Source organism: Haemaphysalis longicornis, unplaced genomic scaffold (genome assembly GCF_048455015.1).
Source record: "Haemaphysalis longicornis isolate Haplotype H1 unplaced genomic scaffold, Haemaphysalis longicornis Haplotype H1 scaffold_2, whole genome shotgun sequence".
NCBI lineage: Eukaryota > Metazoa > Arthropoda > Arachnida > Ixodida > Ixodidae > Haemaphysalis > Haemaphysalis longicornis.
Window position 1 is genome coordinate 245659284 of NW_027526295.1, and position 17912 is coordinate 245677195.

Genomic DNA, 17912 nt, shown 5'->3' on the forward strand with positions numbered 1-17912 from the left:
CGTGTGACTGCACTTTGGAAGACCAGCGCAAAACAAGACGGGCACAAACTCCCGTGCACTCCGTACAGATGGTTAACCGGCGAAGCTGCAATGTGCGGCCGGCGTTTTTTCGCTCCCTCCGATGCGAGTGCGTGGATACGTCATCATATAAACTTATCTAATCTCTCCCCGCCCCCCCCCCCCCCCCCAAGCTGAATTCTTCTAGTAGCTCCTCCTCAACCTTGTTTATTCGCGCATGCGCGCGGGGTTGCGCCGGGGGGAATTTTCTGCGTACGCGGCACCGCCGGACTATTTTTCTTTTTTGCCTAGCCATAGAAAGTTTCGCTTTAAAGAACAGCGCCCGGTTCCACCCGCGTTGTTCTTTTCCTGTCGACCACCGTTCCGTTTCGCGCTGTTTAAAACATTTCAAATCTTTATAAAGTTAATAGTTTTGCTTTTAATGGCTTCCACAGGGCACATCAACACTTCAAACTGGCGTTCGTGAGAATGGTTAGTGAATCCAGATAGTACGAAGATGTAATAATGTAAAGAAGCTGATGAATTGCAAGAAAGCAATCAACTATACGTGTCAAAGGACGTCGACAACTGGCGCGGAAATTAATGGCTCCGCGATCTAGCGGCTTAACGCAGAGGCTCGAACGGAAACAAATGGTATGCCGAATCGCGAGACTATGCTGCAACTAATTTTGGTGGCGGCTGCTTGCGTACTTGCACGGCAGCACGTGTGGAACCAACGCAATTAGGTGCAATGGCTTTGAAGTGCCCGCTGCCAGAACTACGACACGAGCTCGACCGCCTGCGGAAGCAGTCGCCTTTCGATAAAGTCGAACCTCGTTATAACGAGGTAATTTCAGTGCAGTAATTTAGTTCGTTGTATCCGATATTCGTTGTAACAGCAGAGATAAAAATTAGGTCAAACCAATCGGTAATCTGGCTCCCGCTAAAATCCTTGATACAAAAACGCATTGTTTTAATCTTCGAACCTACTGTTGCGACCGGGCGGGGGCACCCGATCCTTTCTCCGTGGCCTCCAACATACGATGGGTAGCGTGTATGAAGCGAGCGGCCAGCCGGTGTTGCAGCCGTGAAGAAGTCCAGAGCAGTAGGGTAACGTAACTGTTTACTTCATAGCGAGAGGTGAGCCGAAGCCAAAAAAACATACAATGCCCCGACGGGCGAGGTTACAATACAGGACACGAGCAGAGCGACCGCATGGATTCGCTGCTCAGACAGGAATGAATATCAGCGTTTGTGCTGCTTCTTTTATACCCAAAAAACGCCCCCAAGAGTAACACGCCACGAAATCACAGACACACACACGTGTCCATAGTTCGCGAGTCATGGCTTCGCCCCTCGTGGCGTCCGAGAGAGGGGAGAGAGTGTCCTTGAAAGGTGCCGGGGTCGCTATCAACTCTGATCGCGCTGATAGCGAAACGTCTGAGCCGGGAAGGTCAAGGCGACGCGCAGGTGCCTGAAGGGTGTGGCGCTGGCAGCTTCCGGAATCACGTTGCCAAGCGAGGTGACTGACCCGGCATGTCGAGACACGAAAGTACGATTCACCGACACGTGGGCGCACATGGTCGATTCCCACGTGGTCGCTGATGCGGAAAAACACGTGTTGCTGGGTGATTCGTAACAGCTTCTCCGCCGGGGGTCCGAGATCCCGATGGATAAGGGTCTTCAACCGTTGTCCGGAGGGATGCTTTCGCAGGGAAGTGCTCAGCAGACGCTCGACTCCAGGCCTGGGCTGTACGACACCGTGATGGAGCTTCACAGGGCTGATCACTGGACGAGAAGTGGCTCCCCAAGAACGTCTCTGGATTGGTCAGGCAAGCAACAGAACAACACAGCAAGACACAACCGCATCGCCGGCAAGTGCGAAGACAAATCCCCACTGAAGATCTACCAGGCTTTTAGATGCGAAAAAATACGCTGATAACTAACTACACTAGTTATATTTTTAGCCCAGCAGTACTTTAGACAAGTGCACAAACCTGAAAGGTGACATTTCGCGTGATTGAAAATGTCCCATACACACACAAAAAAAAACGTAATCATAAAGGCGAAACCTGCTTCAGGAAAAACAAAGAAATTTGAGAAAGTCAGGCGTCAACAGGCCACTTCTCGCGCCGAGAGCTGCGATTTGAGCTCTCGTCAATGCCTTGAGCTTTTCCCTTTCTGTACCGCACTTTAGTTGCAGCCGTTCTCTCAACGCTGCTGTGACCGCGTGAAATGACACCGGTCGTCTTGTTCAACAAAGGTCGAGCGCGCGGAGGATCGAGCGGGATTCCCCCCCGTTCGTACGTTATGCGCGCACTGCTTCTAGGCGGCGTTCCCTCGGTGCGATGCGAGCTCACGGCTTTGCTCGCACTGAAACACGTGCCACAATTACGCGCTGAAGTTTTTGCTACCTCCTCATTGCTCGCCTTTTTACGAACGCGTTCGGCAAGCAAACGCCGGAACACGTTTGCGTTCTCTCTTCTAGGCTGGTCGGTTCCAGACTTCGGTTCAGCCACAGGCGACACCGGAACCTCAACTAGCTCAGCCGATGTTGGCCTGTCGACGGGAGCATCAGCTGGGAGTGAAACGGGCATGACGAGCCCATTAGACACCTTGCAGTTCCCAACAGTCACTACCTCGTCGTCCCTCGCGCTTTCAGCGACAACCTCGGCACGCGAAGACCGAAGCGCGTTCCCGTTCTCCTTCCTCACAGCCAAAACTACACTACATCCAAGCTGCCCTGTCTCAACAGACGGCTCAGTTGCCCGCGAACTGCGCGCATTTGGGTCGACAGCCGTTTTCAAGGCCTCCCGTGATCCAGCGCACTTTGAACATGGCGAAGAAACATCTCCGCTCAGCGTAGGGGCTTTACACACAGTGTACTTACGCTGCCCTCCATCGCGAGCCTCTGGAAATGCCCAATCATCGCTTTCTGTCTGAGTTTCGCCATTCCTCACAGAGGTGGCGACCCTAACGTTACTCGAGCTCTTCGCAGCGAGCCCAGCTGGTTCTTTCGTCGGCAGTTTCTCAAAATTGTACCCCTTTTCCCTTAACAGCTGATCCGACCTGTTTGAGAATAGGTACTTGTACTCCGGAAGTAGTTGTGGGGATACTGCTGCCTGCGTCACAAGTTCACCAAACGGACCTCCGATGCTGACCTTTGCAATCGGCAGACGCACGTTTCGTGCACCTACGGCTGGCTTCACCCAAACACACTGCCCTGTTAACTGATCCGGTTCAACGTACGAAGGGTGGACCATGTCTACCGTCGCCGCGGAGTCACGAAGAACTCGGCACGGTTTACCATTGACGAGTAGCTCCCGTACGTACGGCTCTAAAAACTGCCTGCTGTCCTCACTCTGATGTAGTACGTGAAATACTAGTCTTCCCTTCTTACACCTGGCAGCAAAATGTCCCGTCTCGCCGCAGTTGTAACATGCAGCCTGTCTGCGCGCTTCGAAAGCTTTCTTTCTGCGCTGCTCCTCAGCGTCTGCTGCTCTCTCTTCGTTATCGTGGCCAGTTTCTCTATCCACGAGAACGACATCCCTTGCTCCACCGTCTTCCCGGGGAGGTCTGCCTTTCGGCCCTGACTTATCAGGCCTCGGCCTGAACTCTTTTTGGCCGTCTGTCGGCCCCTGCGCACCTCGACGTGCGACGAACTCGTCGGCTAGCTGAGCTGCCTGATCCACAGTACTTACCCCTGGCCTATCTTGCACCCAGAGTCTCAGGTTCTCCGGTAGTCGGCGGTAAAACTGCTCAAGACCGAAGCACTCAACTACTTTGTCGTGCTCTCCGAAAGCTTCTGCCTCTTTGAGCCACTCTTCCATATTGGCCTTAAGCTTGTAGGCGAACTCCGAGTACGACTCGCCTCTAGCTTTTTCGGCTTCCCGGAACTTCTGGCGAAACGCCTCTGCTGACAGCCTGTACTTACGCAGGAGGCTCGACTTGACTTTTTGGTAGTCCTCCGCCTCCTCCTTTGGCAAGCGGGCCATCACGTCGGATGCCTCACCTGGCAAAAGCGTAAGCAGCTTTTGCGGCCATGAGTCTCGGCTAAACTGGGCCCTCTCACACGTACGCTCGAAGTTGACCAAAAAAAGACCGATGTCTTCTCCTACCTTGTAGGGTCGCATTAGGTCACACATTCGCAACGTAGGTCGCTCAGTCGCCGCAGACTGCACGCTGCTGCCACTCTGACGTCTAGGTCGAGACGCCTCGACGTCTAGACGCTTCATTTCTAGCTCATGCTGTCGCTCCCGTTCCTTCTCCTCGCGTTCCTGTTCTCGCCTTCTTTCCTCGCGTTCCTGTTTCTGCCTCTCTTGCTCCTGTTCTCGCTTTCTTTCTTCGCGTTCCTCTTCGCGCTTTCTTTCCTCGCGTTCCTGTTTCTGCCTCTCTTGCTCCTGTTCTCGCTTTCTTTCTTCGCGTTCCTCTTCGCGCTTTCTTTCCTCGCGTTCCTCACGCTGGCGCACAGCCTCTGCAGCCTGACGTTTAGCGGTCTCCCTGTCATTGATCGTCTCAATGCACTCGGACAGCTCGTCATCGTCAGCCCCAACAGCGAGTATAGCCTGTATCAGCTCTGGCTTTCTCAGCGCGTCCGTAACATCCAAGCGCAACTCTTTTGCAAGCTCCAACAACTGCGGTTTTTTTCAACGCTTTCAAATTCATGGCCGGTCTAGAGTACTGCTTTCCCACTGTTCCAAAAATGTTTTGCGCGAATAACCCACGCGGCAAAAACAGACGCCCTACCAGCTATCCTCAGAAGCCTGGTAAAACTCAGTGAAGAAAAGTCCTGCACTCACCCTTGACCGCCGTGAATTCTGCGAAGTCCGAAGCCGCCTTGACGTCCGTGGTGTTGGGTCTCGCACCGCTGGCTCCAGGTGAAGTTGTCATCCGACCGCTGCCAACCAGTTGTTGCGACCGGGCGGGGGCACCCGATCCTTTCTCCGTGGCCTCCAACATACGATGGGTAGCGTGTATGAAGCGAGCGGCCAGCCGGTGTTGCAGCCGTGAAGAAGTCCAGAGCAGTAGGGTAACGTAACTGTTTACTTCATAGCGAGAGGTGAGCCGAAGCCAAAAAAACATACAATGCCCCGACGGGCGAGGTTACAATACAGGACACGAGCAGAGCGACCGCATGGATTCGCTGCTCAGACAGGAATGAATATCAGCGTTTGTGCTGCTTCTTTTATACCCAAAAAACGCCCCCAAGAGTAACACGCCACGAAATCACAGACACACACACGTGTCCATAGTTCGCGAGTCATGGCTTCGCCCCTCGTGGCGTCCGAGAGAGGGGAGAGAGTGTCCTTGAAAGGTGCCGGGGTCGCTATCAACTCTGATCGCGCTGATAGCGAAACGTCTGAGCCGGGAAGGTCAAGGCGACGCGCAGGTGCCTGAAGGGTGTGGCGCTGGCAGCTTCCGGAATCACGTTGCCAAGCGAGGTGACTGACCCGGCATGTCGAGACACGAAAGTACGATTCACCGACACGTGGGCGCACATGGTCGATTCCCACGTGGTCGCTGATGCGGAAAAACACGTGTTGCTGGGTGATTCGTAACACTACTATAAACAAGGTAGCCCTTATCTTTCTCCTTGGGGCATTTCGAGCTCAATGAACCAGAAGATGAAATGGGAAATTACAATAGCCCAAAGTTCACTTGACAAAACAGATCTGCGATCCTATTTTTTCGAGGAGGGATGGGATCTTTGTCTGGTGGCTATTCACAGTACTGAGCAGGATGAAGTTTTCCACAGTGTCCACGAACTAAGGGGTCTTTTCTAAATCTGCAGTTTCGGACGCCGGGAGTTTTCCCAAGTAGCTTCCCAGCCTACTGGTCAAACATTTCTTCGTTATATCCGATAGTACATGCGGCTCTTACACTATCACTTTCGTTATAAAAGAATAAGTGTCATTGAAATGAAGTGTGACCAACCAAAGTTCGTATTAGTTCGCTAGAGCCGATAATTCGCTATATCAGTGTTCGTTATAAAGAGGTTCAATTACTGTACACATATATCGAAAGCTAAGGTTATTTTTCCCCTTTTGTGTCCGTCGGAAGTCCCTTTACCCCACAATTACACAATTGCACAGAGGGCCACTTTACATACGACAGTTACAGGTACACCCTATTCAGTGCGGGAATTTTGTGAAGTGCGTAAAACCGCAGGAACGCGGCCCACTTTGTCACTGCCCACGTCGTAACACCAGTAACACGCTGCAGCGTGCGCACAGCAACGGTATACGCACCCTTCTGCGTGTTCGTTCCGGCTCCTATAGTCCCGGAGTGAGAAAGCAAGCCAAGACAGGTCGTGCCGTGCTTACTGCCAGAGCAGCCTACCGAGGCGGAAAAGGTGACGCCAAATATCCGCGAAGCTAACGAAGCTACCACAAAGCAACAACTCAACGGCGAAGTTTTCGAACTTCATCGCAAGGTAACATCTTTGTTCTATACATCAGCATCTTCCCTTCGGCTTTTAAAGCCAAACGTTTACCAGCAAGCACCCAAACCCAGATTTTGCCGGGGTGAGCGCAATGAAAAGAATGTATAGGATTATGTAGGTGCCCCGTTATCTTTTTCCTCCCTCGTACTGCCACATTGAGTTATATGAAAGACATATCTGCACCGACACTAAATCTACCGAACAGGCCGTGGAAGGAAACAGTACTTTCACTGCGCCTTTGACATTGAAATTCGTGCAGTAATTGGCGGTTGACTTCAGCAATCCTCCATCAACGTGTGCGCTGAGGAGTTAAATATGATCCGGCGGTCACAGTGCAGTTACGAACGGCAGGTATCAAAATGAGAAAGAGCGCCATTTACATCGGCCAGGTGCGTCATCATTTCCATGTTTTCATGCGCGAGTGGAAGTTTGTAACCTTTATACGTATCGCTGTTTGACGTAATGCTTCAAGTTTCAAGTATGTAGCTGAAAATGCAATTCGGAAGACCCAACGTGCCACGCGCGTCAATCTGAGATCGCAGTTCCCCCCACACCTCAAGACGCGTGCACAACGTTTAAGGTACACATTATCCTGGTGTCGAAGGACAAACTGTGTTCCGACTGACTTCTAAGAAGCAGCCGGCGTGCACTAAGGAAAACGGTCGATGACGAGCGCCGAAGAAGAGTAGCGGCTCGTAAAGAACGACGTCAGGACCCACGCGTTACTCCGCATTCAGGATAATGCTGAATTGAAACCGAGAAGCTAAAATTACAATTTTTTCCTCGCCACGCGACGCTCGACCTGTGGGGAATCTACGCTTACTTCACAATTTAACGCACTCCGTCAACGTCCCTGTCACCGCATGAAAGCCGAATGTCACGAACGATGTCGCGTTCAGCGCCGCTTTGTTCGCGTAGGATTGGAGTGACCGAAATCGTGTTTGACTTTCAGACGTCTGTGAAATTGACAACGGGATTGTTCTGACAGAAATTCTTAGACTGCGATAAAAAATCGCCATGAGACACAGCCCATGGCTGTTCCTGTCCCTATTACTCTTGGAAAATTGTCATGTCAAAAAAAAAAAAAAAAAAAAAAAAAAAAACGCCCGCCGCCATGCTGTCTGACAAACTACAAAAATTGATTGAATTGTTACTCCGTTCGAGATTATGTTTCTTTATTCACAGTAACCTTTGAGAGTGTTTGTAACGCTGTAACAATAGAGGATCCTATTGCGAAGTCAATGAATCCAGCGATCGCGATTTTAAGTATGCCTTTTTATAATGCAATCATTTGAATTAAATGCAGGTTTGGCCATATACAGGACCATGCAGGACGCATGTAGAGCCTCGCCTTGGCCAAAGCCTACGGTGCTAACGACCCCTGACTAAAATGCTGACACACAAAATTTATCGAAGAACAGCTTTTCGAAAGCCCGGGAGCAACGTTTAACCGCAAATACGGGTAAGCGTGACGCGGGTAGATAAATCATCGGCGGTAAGTGGCTTGACCTACTGCCAACAGCAAGCCCAGATCACCACACTCAGAAGGCAAGCCAGGCACAACCAGGCTTCAATTTATTTTACTTTTCCCCTCACAGCATCGACACTTTCCCGCACACCAAGCCCCGAGCCCATTCATTACGCTCCCACGACGCGTAGCAGCACGGCGCCGCGTGTAATGCGCCGAATACGCGAAGACATCTCGCGGTCATTCACACCCCGTAATAGCGAAATATCTGCGGGGCAAAACCGAAATCCGCTACTCCCTCGCCCTCCCGCCCCACCAGCCGCTACGACAATCACTGGTGTGCGCGAAAACACCAGTTACGAGCACAACGAGTGTAGTTAGCGCCCAACGCAAAGTGCTCGTAATTCCAGTTCACTCAGCGTTGGCGGCGGTGAGAAAACGGCTCAACCGCAGCGCGTCGTCGGCCCCTCAGCGTCAAGGTCGGAGAGAAGAGCGCGGGCAAGTTGCGGTCACGGGCGATCGCCTCGAGTGGCCGATCGGCGTTCCAGCCTCCACAGCAGCTGGACCAGTTTGCCCAAGGGAGGTCCTCCTGCAGATGGCCGGCAAGCGGCTGCTGCTGCTGCTGCCTATAAATAGTCGCGAATCGACGGCGGCGGCGACTGTGCGCACACCACGGCCCCCGATCTCGATTGCGGGGACCACAGGCGCGACACGTTTTCGTTTCATTTGGGACGCGCGTCTTTCGGGTGCCTCTTTTTAATGGCCAGGGCGAACCGGCCATGTCCTCCGGGCTGATTCCGAAAGCAGGTTACAGTGCACTCCACTCCCACATCCACCCCCCTTCTTCTCGGCTGTGGGCGAACGTTCGGGAGGAATTCACTTTGCAGCGCAGATAGTAATAGGAGCAACTTCGGCGTTGTAATTTTTAACACGGCTGCAGCACCACTACAAGGCTGCGCAGGTGCTGCATGCAGAGTTTGCGGTGGCGTGGCTTATTTGTATTTTAGTTGGCGGCGTGGGGTCCTGCGATAACACTGCGGCCAACAGTCTTGCTCCTTAATTTCGGCTCCAGCTACGGTCGTCATCGTCATCACCCTTACAATGTCCACCGCAGAACGAAGGCTTCAAATGGGCTTCTAGTTGCCCAAATGGGCTACCGGGAGTTACCTGAACCCACCCTCTGCCCCCCATAACTGTCTTCTCTAATCCCTCCAACGAGTTCTCCGTGGGCCTCTAGTTCTCATCCCGTCCATCAGTCAATCTGTTAAGGGGACGGGCTGTGCGCTGCACCACCTGTCCAGCATTTCACGGCGTCAGTGATCAGTGCCATGATCCCCGGGAATCGGTTGCCGTCGGCAGTCGCCCAAAGCTATCGCTGTAGCTATCAGATGGCGCGTGGCAACGCAGGAGAATTGGAACAAGAAGCTAGAACTGGCCCATTGCTACCAGAAGTGACCTTCCAAACTCATACGTTTGTCGACGTCCCTATACCGTCTTCTGGCTGTGAAATTCTTCATAGACAGCGGTCTTGCTTGAGCTGCGAGTCTGTTCCCTACGCCAACCCAGCCCACCCGTACGGCCTACCAACCTCTTACGGACACACATTCAGGTCCTCTGTCTTGAAGTCACCACAGAGCAGCACTTTCTTCTCAGCTAGAGGGCCTTCCCTCACAATAAAGGTGCACCTCCTCCGCTGTAACAATTCCACCACGCCTACGCGACGGCGCTGTGGTCGCTGCGATAGCAGTGGGCAATAGACGACAGACAGACAGTATACTCATTATCACCACTGTCTGCGTATCAGCAAACGCCACACATCAGAAAGGGTAACGTGAAAGTTTGAAACAGTTCACGAAACCATCCTGCTGACGTTCGAATTCTCGGCTTCTCTCCATGGCCGTCCCTGATTTTGCTTTTAAGTACCCCTCGTGATCACTTACGGGGTACTCATGGGATGCGCACACACGCACGCACGCGCACAGACGCCCCCCAAATACTCTAAGGTGAGCCAGCCCCTACGCAATTGCTATAAAATGCATCATTGTGCTGGACGGATAATACAGGCCTCGCGTATTGAACCGAATCCTGGCCGGTACGAATGTGATTACGTTCGCACACTCGCTCCTCACGGGAATCGTGCAGACGTTGAGGACACAAGGAAAAAAAACATAGCTGCGGCGGTTATTGCTTTCACCCGGAGCAGGCCGGCCATCCCGTGTTCCCGATTCGCTCTTCTTCGCCAAGGACACTCTCGTACGCGGTGCGCCACGCGGTTCCAGGAAAAATTAAGGTCTGGCGGCAGCAGTTGCGCCCGGAGCCATGCACTCCGCGGTGCCAGCGTTACGCTAACGACCGCCGCTGTCGTAATAAGCGATCCGAATTAGCTCTCCGAGAGCACAGCATAGCCGCGGGGCAGTGCTAAGCAGACGAGACACTTTCCGCCAAGGAGAAGACGATCCGAACGGGGGTATCTAGTATAAATGGGCTCTCTCTTACAAAATCGCCACTACCTGCGTCACCAGCGACCGCAGCGAGACCAGTGTACAGGCTGTTGTTTTTCTCGCGAGTTGCCTGTACGTATACGCGTACACAGCCAGCGTTTTCCTTCCTCTCGCTGCAAACGTAGCGCGGCAGCAGCTAGGGCGGGAGTTTGATATTGTTCTAACAAGGCCACAGCACCGCCGCAAATGAAACGAAGTCGTGCGCGCACCACCTCCCAGCGTGCCCCTTTCCGTCTAAGAACAATGGGATATACGGAGAGTAAATGCATTAATGCTGGAATTTTCTCTCGAAAACACCGCACTGCCCCTATGCCGAGAGTGGAGGCCTAGGGAAACACCCGATCGAGAAAAAAGCACGAAGCGGGAATCGAATTTTGCCTGCCACATTCACCCGCCATAAGTTGTTTCCTTTTAGGGGCGAAGCACCTGAAGGCCGAGGCTTTTCCGGCGTCCGTGCTCACGGCACAGCACTGTGTAAATCGAAACATCTGTGAACAAAAGGTTCACAAAAGGTTAACCAGAACTGAATAAAAGGTTCACAAAAGGTTAGGCAGACAGACAGACAGACAGACAGACAGACAGAGAGAGAGAGAGAGAGAGAGAGAGAGAGAGAGAGAGAGAGAGAGAGAGAGAGAGAGAGAGAGAGAGAGAGAGTTCCAGAAGAGCCGTGCTGCGCATGCGCGAGGAGGATTGGATTGGATTGAAATGGATTGGATTGGATTGGATTAAATTGAATTGAATTGGATTGGAAATCGTTTTAGCAGCAGTAAGCACTCTCATGGTGATTTACGGTAAGAACGATCCCCAGTGCTTCACCCACTCGTCATTATTCACTTCGTAGAGATGCGTGAATTTTTTTTTCTTAACTACCAGAGGGAAAATTTACGCTGTTTGAGGGTTTCCAATTCGAAATCACAGGGGTAGGAGAGGGGACTCTTGGTTACAAACGGCCATCCACTTCACAAGAAGAAAAAAAAACAATGGAAAATAAAATAGCCGCAGAAGAAAAACACGACGACTAGCGCATAGCGCAATCGCGTTCATGAAATCGCGTAAACGCAACTTCCTGAGACACCAATACAGCGGCCGCAAGCAAACGCATGCACACACAAATACTAGTCTTGTTTCGAAATTTTCTCAACAGGTTCTTCGCCGTATCGTTTCATCGAGAATTTGGCCACGAGTCGAAGTTTTATTTGCTGCCTTTCGCGGTCTTCCTTATGCGAACTGTTCGCGAGTCGTCGCCACGCAAGGCCATTTCCCTAGATCGGAGTCGTGTATACATGGACACTGCGCAACATTAGAGCAAGGTACAAAATTATCAAGGTACAAAAATTATTCCAACGTAAACGCGATTAAACCAGAGTGCGACCGTATCCCCGCCCTTCCCATGGCACGTTTTACAACGTTACGACAGAAAATCCTCAGAAATTATGTTAACCAGCCAGATCTGTAGCGCGCCTGAAATCGAGGCGCTCGTAATAAAAGTTACGCCGGCGCTTCTCTCCCGTTCGGCACAGGCGTTTCTAGTTACGTTACGGTTGCAAGCACGCCGCCGGCAGCGTTCTGCTGACGCACACTTGGCCGTTCTCACTGCCGGAGGCAAACGACGATGTCAAAGCTGGAGAGGGGGACATTGCGAAGATACGAAAATAAAATTCACGCATCTCCACGAAGTGAATCATGACGAGTGGGCGAAGCACTGGGGATCATTCTTACCCTAAACCACCCGTGGCATCATCCACTCGCGCATGTAAATGAGTGTCAACACGTGTGTACAGTATATAAAATGCTAATCCAATCCAATCTGATACAATTCAATTTAATCCAATCCAATCCAATGCTCCTCGCGCATGCGCACCACTGTGTACACGGACGCCAAGGCACGGACAAAGTGAGGTCCTAAGGTGCTTCGCACCTAAAAGCCCACCAAAGGGTTCGTGCGTTCCCACTGCCCACTTCATCCGCATCATTCCACTACACTACTGAACGTTCGCGGTCGGAGACCTCAACGCAACAAAGGGCCCACAATCAGTACTGCAACGCCAGGCTCGCGCATTGTCCTGGCTGCGCGAGCTCTGCGCCCAGGCCAAGGTCTGGCAAACACGCTGCGGGGACAGATATGTAGACCAGCGACTCGGTGGCAGAGCCGCGTTCGGGGCCCAACGGCGGCTACAACAATGCCGGTTGCACCTTGGAGTTTGCGCTAAACGGCCGCCAGTGTGCCCAACGTCGTGTTCGCATCCTTTATCTCGCCGGTGGGCGGGGCACCCGTGCGCAGGCACGGGGAAGGTATTGTTCTACGCCGATACCCGCCATGCCGTCCGCACACGCCATGGGCGGCCGGAACAGCTCGCGACTACGCAGAAAAAAGCTGCGGCGGCGAACCGATGCATGCCTTGGACGCGTCAAAACAGCCGCTGTTGCCAAGGGACGACCGGTTGCCCTTGCGACATACACGCAACGAGCCATTTCTGAACGCGGGATATGGATGAGCCTTTTTTTTTTTCCTGCCGCGATCGCTCGCCAACACCGCGCGACACGACTTGTGATTGCGACGAAGGAGATGTATACCCCGACACGCACGCACAGAATGCGGGAACGCGTACACACCCCACGGTGCGTGTGCAAACTGAACCGGGAACTGCGCTCGCGACACGTTCTGAGCTGTTATCAACGAGAAGCTCCTGTCATTGAAGCAGCGGTGGAGGCGTTCCAGCCACATCACGCACGCATGCGTATTGACGTCTCTTCTCTATCAAGGCCTAGTACCACGGCGACAAAGTCGATACTCCGAAAAAAAAAAGTTGATTGAAGAAGCAGTCTCGGGTAACAGACGACGGACATTGTGACAACGACAACAATTGGACAATACAGTACACTCCGCTTATGACGAACTCGGTTAAGACGAACTTAATGGTTAAGACGAACCACACTTTTGCTCGCTTGTAACGTCCACAATGCAAAAAACATCCGCTTAAGACGAATTTCTGATAATACTAACAAATTTTCATGGTCCCTCCGAGTTCGTCTTAACGGGAGTCTACTGTATTCAACATATGGGAGTTCGGAGTACGTGTCCATGCCGTGCAACGAAGGCAAAAATTGTGCTTGTACATGGAAACAAAAAAGTAAGGCGCGGGCCACAAGAGCTTTAGAATATACTACTGACACTCCTAGAAACCTGACGATGACCATTTGCTGATGGCATCGTATTGTCGTAAAACACGCACTGACCATATATATCTGCAAACAAAACGATTGCAGAGGCGCGTTGTGGGGGCCACGGCTTGCTGGGACTATGTCTTGCTAGTACTATTAGTACTGACGTATACACGCACATTCTCCTCCCAAGCCACAATTCACGACATTCTATTTCGTCCAGTCCGTTACTCTGGCAGCACATTGTGCCCCTTGGTCATCCTTTTGCCGTTACCGCGCACGTCATTTTGTATCCTCCTCCTTTCAGCCAGCACATCATTATTCTAGACGCCAGGAGGCTTTCAGAACGTCTTTCAAAGGGTATTTGCTCCTGCTTGGTCCTTAGAGGACTGCAGTATGTACTAAATAAAAAATAAATAAAATTTCCTCTGCTCAGTATAATAAACACAGCTTGATAAACTACCCCAAATAAGGGCGCTATTTCAAGCCCTCACATTTTCTACGCATTATATATGATAGACCGCTTCGCCCACAACATAAATAAACTATATCAAGCGGCTCCAGAAATATAAAGACCAATGTCTGGAGATGCAATAACTAGGTGGACGTTTTTACCGCAACACCCCTTCGAGACTGTGCAACTACAATCCTTCAAGTATAGCAGTGACAAAGTATAAATTCGCCATTATCAACAGCTGAGCTACGAAACTTACCGCAATCAATGACGATAAACAACCACAAGTATTTAAGGAATCATTTTTAGATATATATATATATATATATATATATATATATATATATATATATATATAGAGAGAGAGAGAGAGAGAGAGAGAGAGAGAGAGAGAGATAGAGACTTTAATGAAAACCAGCGAGGCCGTCGCGCTGACCGGCTACGCTAGATGATGGAAGAAAAAGAAAAAAAAATCGAAAAAAAAAATCAGAAAAGAAAACAAAAATAAAAACTATAAAAATGAAAAGATGTCATTTGATGCGTCCAAAATTTTCAATCGCAACACTCTGTTGAGTTCTGTGCTTCGAACAAAATCCAAGAGAGCTTTGATTGCACGTGCAGCCTGACTGAGACCCGACCGAGTTCCCAAAACAGCCCTCAGTTCAAGTCCCGCAACAAGCTGCTAGCACAAAGATGATAGTAGTTTCTGTCTGTGCACGGTGTACTTTGGGCACAGAACCATTTTTACAATCTCAAGAAAGATTCAGTACGAAAGAAAAAAACAAATCGCTCAGTCTCATTGAGGACGTTCTCTGGCTAATTTCCATAACAAGCACCCGATAACAATACCGGCGTTGAATGAAAGCGCTAGTTCAATGTGCTGATGAGACTCCGACTAAGACTACTCGTTGAAAAAGTGGTTAACGACACCGCTAGAAAGCCGCTTTTGTACCAGTGAAGTACACGTGCTAACTAACGACTAGTATAGCCATTCGGCGCTGAGAAATGGAGGCAGCAGGCATTGATCGAGCAGGCATGCGCAGCCAAACAGCCACGCGCTCAAGATAACGTCCCTTGGCACAGTGTCCGCCTTTCTTTGAAGTGTCTGCGAGAAGGGATCGACCGATAGAACAAACATTTCCCAGATTTTCGACGGGTGAGCAAGTGTTTCCGTGCCATCCCAGACAAAGAACAGCACAGAATCCCCCAACATCAGGAAGGAATGCCAAATATGTGGCGATAAGGCACGGATGTTTACGGAGGAGACAGGTCAGGACCTTAGAAGCATCCCCGCTTGACACAGCAGGCTGCCTCTCTAGGACAGGTAGACCGGCACTCGCTGCTGGTGATAAGGATATCGCTTCTTTTTCTTGCTTCCACAAAGCAATCGTCGAGCGTTGCGCCGGCAGGGCGTACGTCACCAAGTCCGGCTGTAGAGTACCTTCTCAGCCGCACGTATACACCCTGCCATTCCAGTCAATATTTATCAGCTTCATTGTCCGGGCCTGCCTTCCCTGAATTAAGCAATCTCCGTGCAAGGTGCAGCATATAACGTTATATATATATATATATATATATATATATATATATATATATATATATATATACAGAAAGAAATGCCGCCTACAACGCCAAAGAAGGCATAGGGGAATGGTTAGACTATTTTTACCGTTAGTGACGTTACATTTTTTTATTAATTACGTGAGAAAGAAAGAAAAACACGCGCCCAGAGTGGGGACCAAACCCACCCCTTTTTTCTTTCTTTCTCACGTAATTAATAAAAAAAATGTAACGTCACTAACGGTAAAAAATAGTGTAACCATTCCCCTATGCCTTGTTTGGCGTTGTAGACTGCCGGCATTGCTTTCTGTATTTCCTAACGAGCCCTTCATTTCCAAACCCTATATATATATATATATATATATATATATATATACACGATCACTTGAATTCTCACGGCAAATAATTTGTTGTGTGCGACGGACCTGGGGTAACGGACCAGGTAAAGTACAGTCAATAACATCCATATTCCTTCCTGCCAACATGTCTCGGCAGCCCGAATTTAGTTTGTTATACTTGTGCCTTCTTGTAGTAAATGCTGAAAAAAAAAAAAGCTTATTCTCCCTACTTGGGGTGCTTCTAAACCGGCGTTTCAACGTCACCGTAAATGTTTATACCCACCGGAGCAAGATGCTCTGTACGTTACCTACAACTGACTTTAATGTACCAAGCTGAAACAAGGGCACCACTTACGACCTGCGCAATGTAAAAGGGCCATAAGTATCAGCGAGCTCGGAAAAAGGCCGACAGATAGGCTGTCCTGCTTGATACGTCGACTAAAAGCGCCACACACGGCGTAGAGCGCCGAGAAGGGCAGTGAGATAAGGAATCAATACACGCAAACTCTAATGCATACCCGATACGAAATATCGGGCTGACGTCGCGAGCAGACTCAAGACAGGCGCAGAAGCGTCTTCTTACTGCACTGGCGAGGACGTTGAAGCAACTTTTTACAACGTTCCGCAGATACGCCATCGGGGCGGACATGATGTAGTGGAAAGAAACCGAAACCGAGCGACTCGCGCAGCGCGTGACACCCGGATGTAGCGCAACGTTAGCGTGAAATATGCGTCTGAGCTCTTAACAGCCTACTCCTGCCAATCAAGGAGCAGCGGACTATCCGGCTACGGGCTCGCCATGCCGCCAGCAGCTCGAACATAATTACGAAACACCGCGGTCGTTTGGAAGAAACCTGAAGTTGTCGGGCCACGGAGCAGAACGGTCGCGTAATGCGGAAGCAGAGCTGCCAGCGCTCCAGCCACCCCCAGTCATGCAACGATCGCACTGTATATACAGCTCGGTGGAATGCCCATTCATCGTGCAGCAGCATGCGCGAGCGATCGGCAGCGGAGTCTTACTCATCGTCGGCGTGGTAGGTGTCCACAATGACCAGGGCGGACGGCCGTTCCTTGTGTTCGCGGCGCCGCAGCGTGTCCCACAGGGCCTTCATCGTCGCGCCGAGTGACCGTGCCACCTGGCCCCCGGCCGCGAAAACAATACGCAACACGCCGGGCACGACAGCTCGCTGACGAAAGCCCCGCTGCGGCGGTCGCGAGGGGGAAGATTAGGGCCAAGAATCCGGCCGCAACGTCGCCAAAGTGCGCGCTGCGGAATCCCGTTATCTTCGGCACAACGCGCAAAGAAGGGCGCATACGTAGACGGCGATATCGTCGACGCCGCCGCGTCGCCCCGGAGGTGCGCGAGCCACGGCCCTTGCGCGGCCTATGGGGACCCATGGCTGCTGTCCAACCCCGCCCACTCCTGCAAACACGGCCTTGTGTATACTACGCGCTGGGCCTGCAAAGAAAACGTAGCTGTGCGCGTGAAACATGCGTCACGAGCAGAAAAAAACGCAACAGCGACAGAAGCTGTCGAAATGATCTTGTAAGGAATGTACACCACGTTGCGTAACCACGTACTTAGCAGCTGTTAGGGCGTCGCATACAATGCCGATATACAAAACAACGTGACTTCCCACACAGTATCAGGGTTTGCAACAAAGAAACGCTGTCGCCTACGCTACTTCCGCGTAGAAACGAAAAATTATGGATTTACGAGCCGAGGAAAAAGACCAGGGCCATACGGCGTGCCGTTGTGGAGGGCTCCGGATTAATTTTCACCACCCAGGTATCTTTAACAGACCTATATAATCAGTAAAAACTTGAGCAGAGAGTATGGATGTGAAGAGAAGCATACAAACCCTTCCAGACTACAGAAGAGTTTGAGGACTGCGCAATGCTTGAAGTACTACATACGAGGTTTGGTGGGAAAACAGACGCCTTGCGGCGCACACAGCAGTGTCGTTTCGGTACTGGATGCTGCAGTCGT

The 17912-nt window shown here is 51.1% G+C and overlaps 1 protein-coding gene across 5 annotated transcripts in view; it reads right to left on the minus strand.

The window, feature by feature from the left end:
- Nucleotides 1–17912, minus strand: part of LOC144170294 (uncharacterized) — a 209232-nt gene that overhangs the window by 61514 nt on the left and 129806 nt on the right. Inside the window, exon 1 of one of the 5 annotated variants that reach the window (XM_077699994.1) lies at nt 16943–17108. The exons of the other annotated variants lie outside the window; for them this stretch is intronic. Within the exon in view, the coding sequence (XP_077556120.1) occupies nt 16943–17034 (92 nt within the window). The 5' untranslated portion in view covers nt 17035–17108. Of the gene's footprint in view, nt 1–16942; nt 17109–17912 lie in introns of those variants that run through there. 5 annotated transcript variants of the gene reach the window in all.